The 13,254-nt window shown below is 39.7% G+C and overlaps 2 protein-coding genes across 3 annotated transcripts; one reads left to right on the top strand and one right to left on the bottom strand.

The window, feature by feature from the left end:
* Window positions 1–22: 22 nt before the first annotated feature.
* Window positions 23–6,687, top strand: LOC126790944 (helicase-like transcription factor CHR28). Of its 2 annotated transcripts, none has more exons than XM_050517325.1 (13): window positions 23–96; window positions 314–481; window positions 562–760; window positions 848–1,041; window positions 1,154–1,399; window positions 1,914–1,985; window positions 2,068–2,145; window positions 2,255–3,164; window positions 3,532–3,662; window positions 4,325–4,546; window positions 4,748–5,326; window positions 5,626–5,835; window positions 6,242–6,687. In XM_050517325.1, the coding sequence occupies exons 2-13, from the start codon at window positions 371–373 to the stop codon at window positions 6,344–6,346; spliced, it is 3,057 nt and encodes a 1,018-aa protein (XP_050373282.1). In that variant the 5' UTR covers window positions 23–96; window positions 314–370; the 3' UTR covers window positions 6,347–6,687. The 2 variants fall into 2 exon arrangements, with proteins under 2 accessions (XP_050373282.1, XP_050373281.1); XM_050517324.1 differs by having other exon boundaries at window positions 1,121–1,399.
* Window positions 6,688–7,935: 1,248 nt separating this feature from the next.
* Window positions 7,936–9,700, bottom strand: LOC126790947 (protein ASPARTIC PROTEASE IN GUARD CELL 2). Its single transcript, XM_050517329.1, has one exon. It carries the CDS (start codon window positions 9,420–9,422, stop codon window positions 7,977–7,979), a length of 1,446 nt encoding a protein of 481 aa, XP_050373286.1. The 5' UTR covers window positions 9,423–9,700; the 3' UTR covers window positions 7,936–7,976.
* Window positions 9,701–13,254: the final 3,554 nt, after the last annotated feature.

Here is a 13,254-nt window from a genome sequence, read left to right as displayed (position 1 = left end):
AAATAGAACTGTTTCAGAGACTCTGGTTGTAAACGGTACCGCTCGCTCGCTCGCCCCGTCTCTCTTCCCCAGCAAAAACCCTACAATCAGTTGCAGGTACTCTTTTCCCTTTTGCATTTTGCTCTTCTTCCGGCTACCCATAGCTGAATTCTTCCTTTCTGCTTGTAATTAATCGAATACATGTTGTGGGAGATGGAAGGATCCAGTTGTTCGTTGTAGGTGAATCAATGCCGTTTGACAATTTATTTCCTTTTTACACAACAGTGTTGACCTTTTAATTTTAATTATGCTATTCCCCAATGTCCATCATCAGTGTTATCTGCATCTTAGTCTGCTGTTCCTGGAGGAGGAGGCCATGTGGTTTGTTTAAATGTTTGGTGATGTGGATCGCCTTCATGATTTGTTTGACTCCACCCGGAGATGTTGCTCTTTCTTACGTCTATGGATTGCCAGTTTTGTATCCAAGCATTGCACACATGTGGTGAGGCTTTTGATTCCTTTTTTGAGTTCCTCTGTGTGGAGCTGCCCAATGGGATGCTGACAATACATCTTTGATTCCAGATTGGCTTACAATCAAGCCACTGTCTTTCTAAACTGGTTAACGAAGGGGACCATCAACATTCTACCTTCATGGATCAAACAACGTTCATAGAGATTAGTTCATCTGATAGTGATTTGGAAGAGATAGAACCTGTTGGTACAAGAGTTTCTCCAGCTTGGTTATCTGCATCTGCATCTGGTTCAAATTCAAGGAGTAAAGGTTTGATTGGTTTTGTGTTTGTACAGCCTTCCTATGTCTAAGTTTATTTGTATATAAATCTTATGACACGATCAATCACTTTTTCAGACTATGCTGACAAGTCAAGAAAGATGCCTTCTCCTAGAAGACCACATCATGCTTCAAATGGAATTTCTCCTGGTTATAACCACCATAGACAGGCGTTAGAAAAATTTCATCCCAGTCTAAGTGGTGACATAAGAGCCTCAAATCGACAGGTTGACCGAGCAGATAGTTCTACGTATTTCTCCCAGAATGGAAATGTGGGTTCGCGTCTGAAATGTTAATACTAGAATTGCTAATATTTATGTTACAGATAATAATAACTTATCATTTTGACAGGCTCTAAAGAGGACCCTTCCATTATCTATGCAGGCTTTAAACCCTGCAGTAGATAACAGAGCCCACAATCAGTTCCGCGACAACACCAACAAGGGCTTTATGAGAGACCATATAATCAGGGGGAGTGATGAACATATGTATGATAGAATGGCTCCATTTGTAAGGCCATCTTCTGCTTCCCAATTCTCTAGTTCAAGTGAGCCGCAATACCTTCCGGGAACTGGTGAAGAAAGGGTTGCTGAGAGTGACGAGAGGCTGATATATCAAGCGGCACTGGAGGTATCTCTCCCGTTTTAATAGATTAAAGGATCTCCAATATTGTGTGCTTCTCATTTTTCATCAAAGATTGTTTACGGCAGCTATAAACTTTGTAGTCCATTACTTTTAATTTATCAATTATGTACCAAAATAACTATTCTGCTTAATGAATATGAAACACAGAAACACTTTTGATTATTTCACCAATTGTCATCTCTTCTCAGGTATAGGAGCTATAAGAGGTTTTGATATTGTAGGAGCATGATTGCAGCAGATTTTTAAATTATTCCGTAATTTTTATTTATTTGGATGCTCATTTAGGGAGTTTAGAAGAGACGGTCTTTATGGTCTGCTCCAATTATGTAAACTGCACACGCTAGTTTTCAGCAGCCCGGAAAGTCAGGCTGCACAGTGTAGATAATCTTTAAAATTTCCTGGATATTCACAGAATGAGATCCGAGTAGTGCTAATAACATTTCCCTTAAGCTGCATGTATTGATATCTTTTGAAGTGCTAAAGTAGTTTGGTTTTGCAGGATCTTAATCAACCAAAAGTTGAAGCTACTTTACCTGATGGTCTTTTGTCAGTCTCTCTTCTACGTCATCAGGTGCTCCTCGTAGTTTATTAAAAGTGGTTCTGTCAGTTGTTATCTTTCATGTCTATGAACTTGATTCAGTTCTACCTCACAGAAAATTGCTTTGGCATGGATGCTTCAGAAGGAAACTAGAAGCTTGCATTGTCTAGGTGGAATATTAGCTGATGATCAGGTTTCTCAAGAATAATCTTATGACATGTACCTCTTGCTTATCCTTCAATAATTTTATGTAAGAAAAATTTTAGCAGTTAAATTAGATTCATAATGCGCTTCTCTTACAGGGCCTTGGTAAGACAATCTCAATGATTGCACTTATACAAATGCAGAGGTCTCTGCAATCCAAGTCAAAACCCAAACACTTGGACAATAATAAAACTGAAGCTTTGAATCTGGATGATGATGATGATGATGACCATGTTGGTTGCGGTTTGGATAAAGTCAACAAGACTGAAGAATCTGATCTTAAATCGACTCTAGAAGCTAGTACCTCCTCACAGCCATTCAAAAAGAAGAGGCCAGCAGCTGGTACCTTGGTTGTTTGTCCAGCAAGTGTTCTTCGACAGTGGGCTAGGGAGCTGGATGAGAAGGTTGCAGAGGAAGCAAAATTGTCTGTACTTGTTTATCATGGAGGCAGCAGAACAAGAAATCTGGAAGAACTTGCTGGCTATGATGTGGTTCTCACAACATATGCTATCGTAACTAATGAATGCCCAAAACGACCTCTAGTTGATGAGGATGAAGCAGATGAAAAAAATGTGGAACAGTATGGATTATCTTCTGATTTTTCTATCAACAAGAAGAGAAAAAAGGCTTCCATTGTTGGTAAGAAGGGAAAGAAAGGTAGGAAAGGATTTGACAGTTCCACTTTTGACTGTGATTCAGGGCCAGTTGCAAAGGTCAGTTGGTCTAGGGTGGTACTAGATGAAGCGCAAACCATTAAGAATCACAGAACTCAAGTGGCTAGAGCCTGCTGTAGCCTTCGAGCCAGAACAAGATGGTGTCTATCCGGTACACCAATACAAAATGCAATTGATGATTTATACAGTTACTTCAGATTTCTGAAATATGACCCCTATGCTGTGTATAAATCATTTTACACTACCATTAAGGTTCCAATATCCAGAAATTCACTCCAAGGTTACAAGAAACTTCAAGCTGTTCTGAGAGCTATTATGCTGCGTCGAACAAAGGGTGAATGCCTTGCCTTATCATTTGGTTTGCTGGATAGTTAATGAGCCCTAAGCATTAAGAATGGATAAATGCTTTCCAATATTGCCAAAACATATGCATAATATAAGATGACTTCAATTTTGTTCGTCTATGCGTGATTTCCCTTGTTCAACTAGGTGATCAGTATCTGTTATGAAATTGCAGTTAGTCTTAATTTTTATCTATGTGGTTGTCCAAGCATACATACCCTCCCTCTCTCTCAGCTATAGGCTCAGGATCTCTTTATAACTTGTAATGTCATGTTCTAATGCTGTGAAAAGAATGTGAATGTGCTTCTGCCTCTTTACTTATTGTTTTGGTGTTGATCATCATTTCTTATTGCCTGCAGGAACAATGATTGATGGGCAACCTATAATTAATTTACCACCAAAAAAAATAAACCTGAGTAAGGTGGAGTTCTCATCTGAGGAGAGGGCCTTCTATACCAAATTAGAAGCTGATTCACGGTCTCAATTCAAGGTGGATTGTCTTTTATTTCATTTATTCTACTTGAGGTAGTGGAACCTGACCATCCGCCTGAGTTTTTCTATGTTGCATGCTGAAAAGAGAAGATGAAGTTTCTGTTTATCTTAGATACATTATCCAGTGACTTGGTAAAAGTGGATGATAACAATTGCTAAAGTGGGAAACCTTTTATCACCTCAGAATTGGTATATGTGTTTTAGATAGGTATTTTGAAATTAAAAATGATATAGCTAAGTGGAATATTTAGGACAGACGATTTTTTCTTCTTTTGTTCTGCGTTTTTATTTTTTATTTCTCTTCATACAGTAGAGGTGATTTGTAAGAATGACTAGTCAGTAGTGAATGAATTTCTAACTGAAAATTATTGATCGGACTCCTTTTGCAACTGACAATAACGCCATTTATATAAAATTGTTTAAAATTTAATGAAGCAGGACACAAACAGTTGTAACCTATCCTCTTGTTTCTTTCATATAATTTAAAGTTTCCAGTAAAATGATGAAGTACCTGTTACAAACTTTTTTTTAAACGCCTGTTACAAACTTACTTGTGTTGACATATTGAGATATGTTACAGTTGTTATTCCGTGTTATAACTAGTGTCCCGTCCTGATCAAGATTCTTTCCTGTGATGGTGAACTTTTTTTTTTCTTGCAGGCATATGCTGCTGCTGGCACAGTAAATCAAAACTATGCAAATATCCTTTTGATGCTTTTGCGCCTTCGGCAGGCTTGTGATCACCCCCTGCTTGTTAAAGGATATGACTCTGACTCTGTTGGGAAAGATTCTGTGGCTATGGCAAGTACACTATCTAGGGAGGTGCTTATCAATCTTTTGAATGCACTGGAAAGTTCCGAGGCCATTTGCCGTGTATGCAATGTGAGCTTTCAAGAAACTTTTCCTTTCTGGATTATACTACTAGTAGACAGTTGCAAATGAATTCTTCCCGGTGCAATAGTTTAACTATAACCAGTTGCTTTCCTTTTTTACTCTCTTTGCAATGCCAGAATAGTAAAAATCAAAAGTTTGGGAACGTCACTGTCCTATCTAATTTTTTCGGGCATTTGATGATGTTGGCAGGATGTTCTTGAGAACCCTGTTGTTACTATGTGTGGCCATGTTTTCTGTTATCAGTGTGTATCAGAAAATATGACTGGTGATGACAGTATGTGCCCTGCTACTGAATGCAAAAAACAAGTCAGTCCTGATGTTGTTTTCTCCGAATCCACTCTAATAAGTTGCCTTTCTAAGCATCTTGATGGTGGTTCAACGAGTTCTCAGTTGGATGAGAAACCAGTAGTGGTACAGAATGAGTACACTTCATCTAAAGTGAGAGCTGTCGTTGAGATAATCCAGTCACACTGCATGTTAAACGGCCCAAATTTTGAGCAATATAGTTCTACAGGTTGCAATAGAGACTCTTCTTTTAAAAATGAAACTCCAGATTCAGACATCAATGTTGTAAAGCGGACAACGACACTTTCAAACTCACCAACTGATGGACCAATTAAAGCAATCATTTTCTCCCAATGGACTAAGATGTTGGATTTAGTTGAGAATGCATTGAACGAGTATTGTATACAGTACAGAAGGCTTGATGGTACAATGACTCTAACATCAAGAGACAGATCTGTCAAAGAATTCAACACTGATCCTGAGGTTTTGATCCTTACTTTTATTTCTTCTGATATTGTTCATAACTGGTTAACCTGTGTTCCTTCCCATCATTATTCTTTTTCTTATTCTTAAACGGGCAATTTGGAAATCTGAACCTAATTATTATACACGCCTCTAATATTTTATGAATGTCCATCAATGGATGTGAGATTACTGAAATATCACGTAACTGAATGTGTACAATCGTACTACTTTTGCTATGAGAATTTTTTTTGCTCTGTATGATTAAGTTCTTTACTGCCTCAATCTGGCTATTAAGTTCAAGATTTTAATTGTTGCAGGTCACTGTAATGCTTATGTCACTAAAGGCAGGAAACCTTGGTCTAAACATGGTTGCTGCATGTCATGTTATCCTTTTGGATCTTTGGTGGAATCCAACGACTGAGGATCAAGCTGTTGATAGGGCACACAGAATTGGGCAAACCCGACCTGTTACTGTAACTCGACTTACTATCAAGGATACAGTAGAGGATAGAATTTTAGCTCTACAGGTATGATATTTACTAGTCATGCCACACAGATTTGATCCTCTGTCTCTCTTTCTGTTTTCTCTGTCTAGTGTCAACATTGAATTCAGGTGTAACAAATTATTGATTGTTCTCTTATTTCTCTCATACCATTTTCTATTAACTTGTATAAAGTCAGTGATGTGTTAAATCCTGAATAGGAAGTGATCCACTGAAATGTATAAGTGCATTGAATGTATAGAGGGGAGGTAGAAGTATGGTGAAGAGATAAATAATGAAGACATGAAATTTAGGGTAGAGTCAAATGAACTCAAACCTATCGTTGAATACATTAAGGAGACATCCGACTCCTGATTCCTTACATAGTAGGTGATCTTTATGTTGTCCTTCTATCTCAGATGAAAAGTTGTCTTTATCTTTGATTTTGCAGGATGAGAAGAGAAAAATGGTTGCATCTGCTTTTGGTGAAGATAATAGTGGGGGCTCTGCAACTCGTCTGACAGTTGAGGATCTCAGATACCTATTTATGGTCTAAAACAGAACCAGGGCGTTGTTTCATGTTTGTAGCTTTAGTATTTTTTTGTGCTTGCTCCAGGCCTTGTCTAGAAGCAAATTTCATAGCTTAGAAGATAAGAATACTGAGGCAGGACTCCTTATATGGAAGGGATTTTTTGGTGTAGCCAGATTTGCATGATAACCTGCATCAGTTTTTGACTTGCTAGGCGAAACAAGGCATTTTGTTCCCACCAACTGCTGGGATAGCAAGCTAGGGTGGCTGTATATATATAATCCATATTTATTGTACACAAGATGTTCATGTAGTTGCTGTACCCCTCATCTTTGTGAATATATATGTAGAATTCGGCTCCTTTATCAGTTCATGGTTTTGTGCGACTCGTGAGCTATGGGTTTGGTGAAGCAGGTAATTGAAGTATATTACAACAGAGAAACCTGATTTTATTAATTTCTCTGAGTGAATTAGTCATTCAATCATATCCCAGAAAAGTAGATTCCCTTACTTTATCCCAGCAAATTCTGACCTGTATGGACAGACCTGGACCCAGAAAATCAACGTCAGTACTCATTAGTATATATATCTCGTTGCTTCTTGCTCCAAGTCGAACACGTAACATAGCAAGTAGCAATTTTTGTTGCTAATCTCCGGAATTTGAAAAAAGGTCCAAAAGTAACCATATGTTGTTGCTGAAGTGGAGAAAGGGAATGCCTTTGTAAAAGTCATAGCTTGAATGCACTCCAACTAGGGCAACACCAAAAGGGGGTGTTTGATTGCTTCACATGTCCAAAACGGTGGTGGCTCCCTTGGCTCATGATTCAAACACCATTCCACTGCTGCAGCTTTGCCTCGAATCATGATTGAGAATATATACGACTGGCAGCCTCCAGTAAATGCAAATGTAAAGAGCTCTCATGGATCTTCATTTTCTCCTTTGGGTATATATATGGTTTAATTTTGTCTTTGTTTTTTGATAAGAGACCTCACTTTGTATTTTTCTTTTCTTGATCCGAACAGAATCATGAGCACGGTCAAGTAATAAACACTTGCACATTCATCATCTTGATCTCCCTAATTAGTCCAAGTGAAAAGCGAAAAGCTAGTGCATACACTATGAGCTACAATGCATCGATGATCTTTCTCCGACGCTATTTTATCTACCCATCGATCGTTGAGCTAGTTATATATATAGTTCGTCTCTGTCACCGTGCGGATTCGGCGATTCCGACCACCAGCAACGTGCAACAATGGCGCCGACCATCATAGCCGCACTCCCCTCCTCCCCGGCGCTCATGTATGTGCCAGCCGGAGCTGCAGTGCCGGTCTATGTCGGCCGGAATATCAAAATTTCAACTTTCTGGGCATCGTAGGGATTTCAAGATTTTGGCCGCCATAGGCTGGCGCTACAACTCTGGCTGGCACAGACAAGAATGCCGGGAGGAGGGAGTGCGGCTGTGCTCTCGGCGTCATCGTTACGCGTTGTCGGTTACCGGAATCACCGAATCCGCACGGTGTGAACCATGCGAACGTCCGCATCTGAGAATTTTTGTATATATATAAGTATGACCATAAACTACCTGCGTACCAAATTATAATTAAGCTACCAAAACTCATGCAATCATACATATAATATTCATCATCATCTCGGTCCCTAGCAGACATTGGGTCCAAATCCCACAAAACCATTAGCTCCATCAAATGAGATTTGAATGCCCTCTTGCTGTATATTCCCTATTATGGAAAGCCCTCCTCCACCCGAAGCAGCAAATGCTAGACAAAACGTGCCCTTGTCATCCACCGGAATCAGAAAGTTCCTTGCCGGAAGTGTCAGGATGGGCCCGCCCGAGAAATAAAATGATACGGTCGGCACCCTAACGGACACAAACCCGTTCAGGTCATAGCAAGTGTCAAATATGGACACTCCGGACACCCGGGGCAGGTTTGCGGTTTGCTCCACAAATGTGTCCCGGAATGCCTCATAAGCCAACGTCGGGAACCTCGTCACGGCGGTCCCGGTGTCCATAACAACACCTCCGTAACCGAGCTCCGTCTGTCGGAACAAGTCTTCTGATATTGGAACACGCATCCCTCCTACTCCAAGACCAGAGAGCCCTACGTAGTAGAAACTAGGCGCCCTTTGGTTTCGTATCAGAGGGACCCACGCAGCACCTACGGGCATCGCCGCACGCCCGAACTCCAGTGAGCCGGCCGCGGCGACGTCACCCCGGCTGACCAAACAGTAAGAAAATGCACCGCCGGTTTGGCCGCCCAGCTGTCCCACGAATGACATGGGGCCACCCCCGAGGCCCAGAAGACCTGCTGCTCCGACGAACATGCCGCGGTTCATGTGGCCGCAACCGATGGCGACGTTGCGGATGAGAGCGCGGCCGAAGGTGAGAGTCTCGAGAGCGAGAGTGCCCTGCGTGTAGGAGCCGTCGCCGTAGGAAGCCTCGTAGCGGCAGCGGCCTGCATGGCAGCCGGAGTTCTGGAGGCGGTCACAGACGGTGGAGGTGCAGGAGACACCGGAATAAGAAGAAGAGCGTGAGGGGTCGAAGATGGGGTCGGATTGATGATAACATTGGCTGCAAGGTTGACACTGGACCCACACAATATCGCTGCCGGAGTCAATGACGACGTATTGGCTTCTGGGAGGGCTCCCAACGCCGATCCTCACGAAGTATTCACCGCTGCCTTGCGCCATTCCGGAAACCACCTCCGATCCAAAATCCAAGTCCTTGGCGGAATTCACTCCTAGCTGATCATTAGTATTATTACCAAGGAGGCGACGGATGAGGCTATCGGCCCTTTTAACGTCCCTGTTGATGCGTGCATGAAAAACATGGTTACTGCTGGTGCTCTTGCTGTTGTTGTGTGATGCTCGTTGGAATATCTTATCTCTATGAACCACCTTCACCTTCCATCTTCCTCCGCTTTCTTCTTCCTCTTTTTCTTCCTTGTATAACTTATTGGTGGAAGCATCGATTGTTTGTTTGACGTGCAATTGTTGGAAATCGGGGTAAGTGGTGGTGGCGGTACCAGTGATACCGGAACTTATGATCATGACTAGAGCCACGCAGAGCAATAGTATTCCCTCCATGGCTACCCAAGCTACAATAGTTTTTGGAATAATGTAGCCCCGGCCACTTAAATAATAGGATTATGAAAAAGTACGGAAGCTGGTATATAAAACGTTTGAGAGGTTTCGCCGAGGGTATTAAGCGTTTGGGGATCAAGTGTGGAGTGGGTTTCAGAATTTGGTTGAGGTTTAGGGGAATATATAAAGGTTTAAAGGTGAACGAAAGCAGGAGGTTTTGGAATAATCATCGATCCCTGCATGTTTTTGTCTTTAATTTGTTTCCGGATTGATGAATGGAAAAATCTGAGAGAGACCATATCTACAATTGAGGGGGTTGCTTGTCGATCAGGGTCTTTCAAATCAATTATTTGGGTTCTAATAATATTGTGCTATTTCAACTGCTTTTTTAACGAACTACACTGTTTTATGTATGTTAGATATCCAAAAGACGCTCTTGTAGCAACTTTATATGCACTTCCGCACTTAGCTATTTGAAATGTTATCGATCGAGCAGAGCTACTTCCTAGAAAAGCAGTTGCCAAATTATGAACACTACTAGGATTTTCAGGGTTGGTCAGGAGTACTCTAGACTACTATATGTGCCATGGACAACTATTATATCCCTTTTATAGTTTCGAATCAAGCTCTCGTATGGGAAGGGTTGCTAAAAGGGTCATTTCTTGATAGACCAACCTCTTTTCATTTGAATATGAAGGCTAAAGTCGCTCTTTTTCTATCAGCCTGGAGTCTCCTTGGCTTGCTCCATTATTATTCTTTTATTTCCTCAACTTTAATTTTATTTGCCATTTTGGAGCTATTTCACATTTTCACCTAAGGATCAAGGGATCGATGAACTTACGCAATGAATTTTAACATATTGGAGTTATATATATATATATCGAAGCCATACTTACTCCAAACCAAAAGCACTATATTATAGTTCATGATCGATGTCGGTACGTTAAGTATCAATACTTGCTTGATGCATGTGCTTAGTAATTATGGATCGAGTCACGACCAAGACTAAATAGGTCACTGCACATGTCGTTATGTGTGTGTATACTTACACTAATAGACGCACACAATCGACTTACCAGGTAAATCTTATGGCATTATGATGATGGTTGGTTTTGTTTTTTTTTTTGGTTTCTTTCAATTAATACGTACAGAAACAAAAGTTGGGATATTATACAAGTACGTAGAGTGTATTGTAAGAGAGAAGAGCAAATTAACCTCTAGCTAGCCTTTTGTCACAGTTGAGCCTTGCCGTTAATTAATTCAAATGGTGGGGGATTTGGCTTCTTTTTCACCTTGCTTTTCAGTTCTCCACAAGATCGAGTAAACGTGAGTGCAGGACTTTAAAAAAAAAAAGAGTAAAAATTAAGCAGCAGAGAAGTAAGTAATCAAATCAATAGCCACCTCGATCAGAAAAGGCTCAGCTTCTTTTTAATATTATTAATTAGTATTTTTTATTTTTGCATGGATTAGTTAACTACAGTCCAGCTACCTAGCAAACATTTGAAGTTGATTTATAACGATAAATATATAGCCACCACCTTTCGTCCTCATGAGTCATGAGTGGATTTTTAGCTTAAAAACAACGATATATTGCATTTGTATATATATAAATCTTTTTTATTTTAAACATCTATAATGGCTACTGAGCTGATCACTCTTTTCTTTTTGGGTATGCCACGTACAGTTCTGGCTTTTGAATCAAGATTAGAGGCAAAACCATTCATCAGAATAAGGTCGATCGAGTACCATAGCTAATTAGCTAGCTAGCAAGCTTACTGAGTAATTGGTTTGTTATAATTTTTCTTTTTCTTGGGATAATTATTGCTAAATTAATAGGTAAGGTGATATACCCCGAGTTTGACCCAGATTATGGAATTAAATTCTCAATAATCTGACCATGGTGTTTGGTGAATCAGCTTATTTTCTAAGTTCATGAACTTCGATGCAATTTTTAGGTAAATTATGAAGGCCGCAAAATAAAACTTTTAAAAGTTGTTGCTGATTAAATATTCAAATGCAGATTTTTCCAATCGCACCTCGGGCGTGGCCAAAATAGGTCATAAATTAGCGTGTGAATTCAACAAATAGCCAAATTAAAACGAGTAGGACAGACTGATCAATAAACAGAAACTTAGATTATATATTTCTACACATGCATTTGCAAAATAATCAAAATGACAGGATATAATAGAAAATTGTAGCAATTGTAGGCTATCAAGTCCGACGTTTCCACTATTAAATCTCGGTGATGAATTGATGATCAATATCCCACTTCCAGTATCCATGTTTCTTAAACAAATACTTGCATAAAATGTATCGACAAGCTAGGTTGGTGATTATGAGATTAAACAATTATAAAAGAAGAAGAGATTAAGATACGCAGGGATATTCATGAACTAATGCTTGAAAATAGGACAAGATCAACCAAAATGATAGGTTTTAAAATTAGGATAGAACAATAATCCAGTAGTGGATGGATTTATCACAGATAATAGAAAAATTATCTTGATTGAGCACGATCGATCGACAATCCAATAATTATACCATTATGGCACCTAAAAGTTGTCCTCATTTTTAATATCTCAGTGTTCATGCCATCTTTCTCTGAGTCTCTTTCTCTCGCGATCAATCACTTAATGGTCGATGGATGTTAACTATACAAATTCATGACGATTATGTTTTGATGTCTCATGAAGTGTGTGTGTATATATATATATATATATATATATATATATAACATGCCAACATCTATGCAATCAAGCACATTATATATTGATACAATATTAATTGATCGTGTACACTGTACATGCATTAGTTTGATTCAGCATACATGCATGCAAGTTTGTTGACAAGTACTGAGCCGGTTCTATGGCTAATCTGAAGATGGAAAATTAGATTTTAGGCTTTGAATCAACTTCAACAGTTCAGGGCGCATTGTGTATTCTAAAGTGTTATCTAGATGCTTCATAATATTGGGGAACCGGTCGTCCCCCAACAAGCAGCAATTCTGCTGCTGTTGCTGTTGTTCATCCTCGTCGTGGTACCATTGACAGATTACTCTAGCAACAGACATCATATATAAACCGCAGTCATAACAATTTGTCTGCCGAGGCATACCACTTTCTTCTCTAAACCAAGGATCATTATCATCTTCCTTGTCAGTACCACTTCTAGAATTTCCTCCAAGTAGTATACTAGTGTTTTGACTCCCTTCATTATCCCCATTATTATTATTATCGACCAAGTAGTTTTGCAGGGCATAACACACCTTCTTCCAAGCCGTACCTGTTTCCCACATTATTTTCTTCATAGGAATGATAGGATGATACTTTGTATGCTGACGCAAGTACTTATTGGGCAAGCTGTGGCCCCTGATACAAACACCTAATATATTCAGAAAATTCTAGTATACATCAATGTATGCTATAGGGTTTAGGGTTTACATCTCACATTCGACGGTCGATATTGTTTTATGAGTGAGTTGTCAACTGTTGGATGTGGGATGTATAACATACATTAATGTATACTAGATTTAACCCAATATATTCTTCTTGTGGTAATTTCTAAATTGATGGAACTTGTTAGAGAATGTGCGTCCCATCCTATCAAAAGCTGCTGATATAGTCTTTTTCTTTTTCCTATTCTTGTTCTTATGATGATAATTTCTAACTCCACGCAAGTGCTTAGGGTAGTATATGTGGCCGATAATAGGACTAGTGATGGCAACCAAAGTACTAGTTGGCGTTTGTCTTGGTGCAGCTGCCGTGTATTTCTTAACTACTCCGTAGAGCTTCCTAGCAGCCATGCAATTCAAGCCCCCCACGCTGTCGTAATG

This window comes from Argentina anserina, chromosome 4 (genome assembly GCF_933775445.1).
Source record: "Argentina anserina chromosome 4, drPotAnse1.1, whole genome shotgun sequence".
In the NCBI taxonomy this organism is placed as follows: domain Eukaryota; kingdom Viridiplantae; phylum Streptophyta; class Magnoliopsida; order Rosales; family Rosaceae; genus Argentina; species Argentina anserina.
Note: the sequence above shows the minus strand (reverse complement) of the source record. Positions and strands in the feature narration are given on the sequence as shown.

Excerpts from the sequence above, each read along its gene's own strand:
- LOC126790944 (XM_050517324.1), top strand. The coding sequence starts at position 371 with ATGTTTGGTGATGTGGATCGCCTTCATGATTTGTTTGACTCCACCCGG. Across the intron at positions 1,042-1,120 it reads ATTTCTCCCAGAATGGAAAT|GCTCTAAAGAGGACCCTTCC; the intron begins GTGGGTTCGCGT and ends TCATTTTGACAG. Across the intron at positions 3,663-4,324 it reads ATTCACGGTCTCAATTCAAG|GCATATGCTGCTGCTGGCAC; the intron begins GTGGATTGTCTT and ends TTTTTCTTGCAG.
- LOC126790947 (XM_050517329.1), bottom strand. The coding sequence starts at position 9,422 with ATGGAGGGAATACTATTGCTCTGCGTGGCTCTAGTCATGATCATAAGT.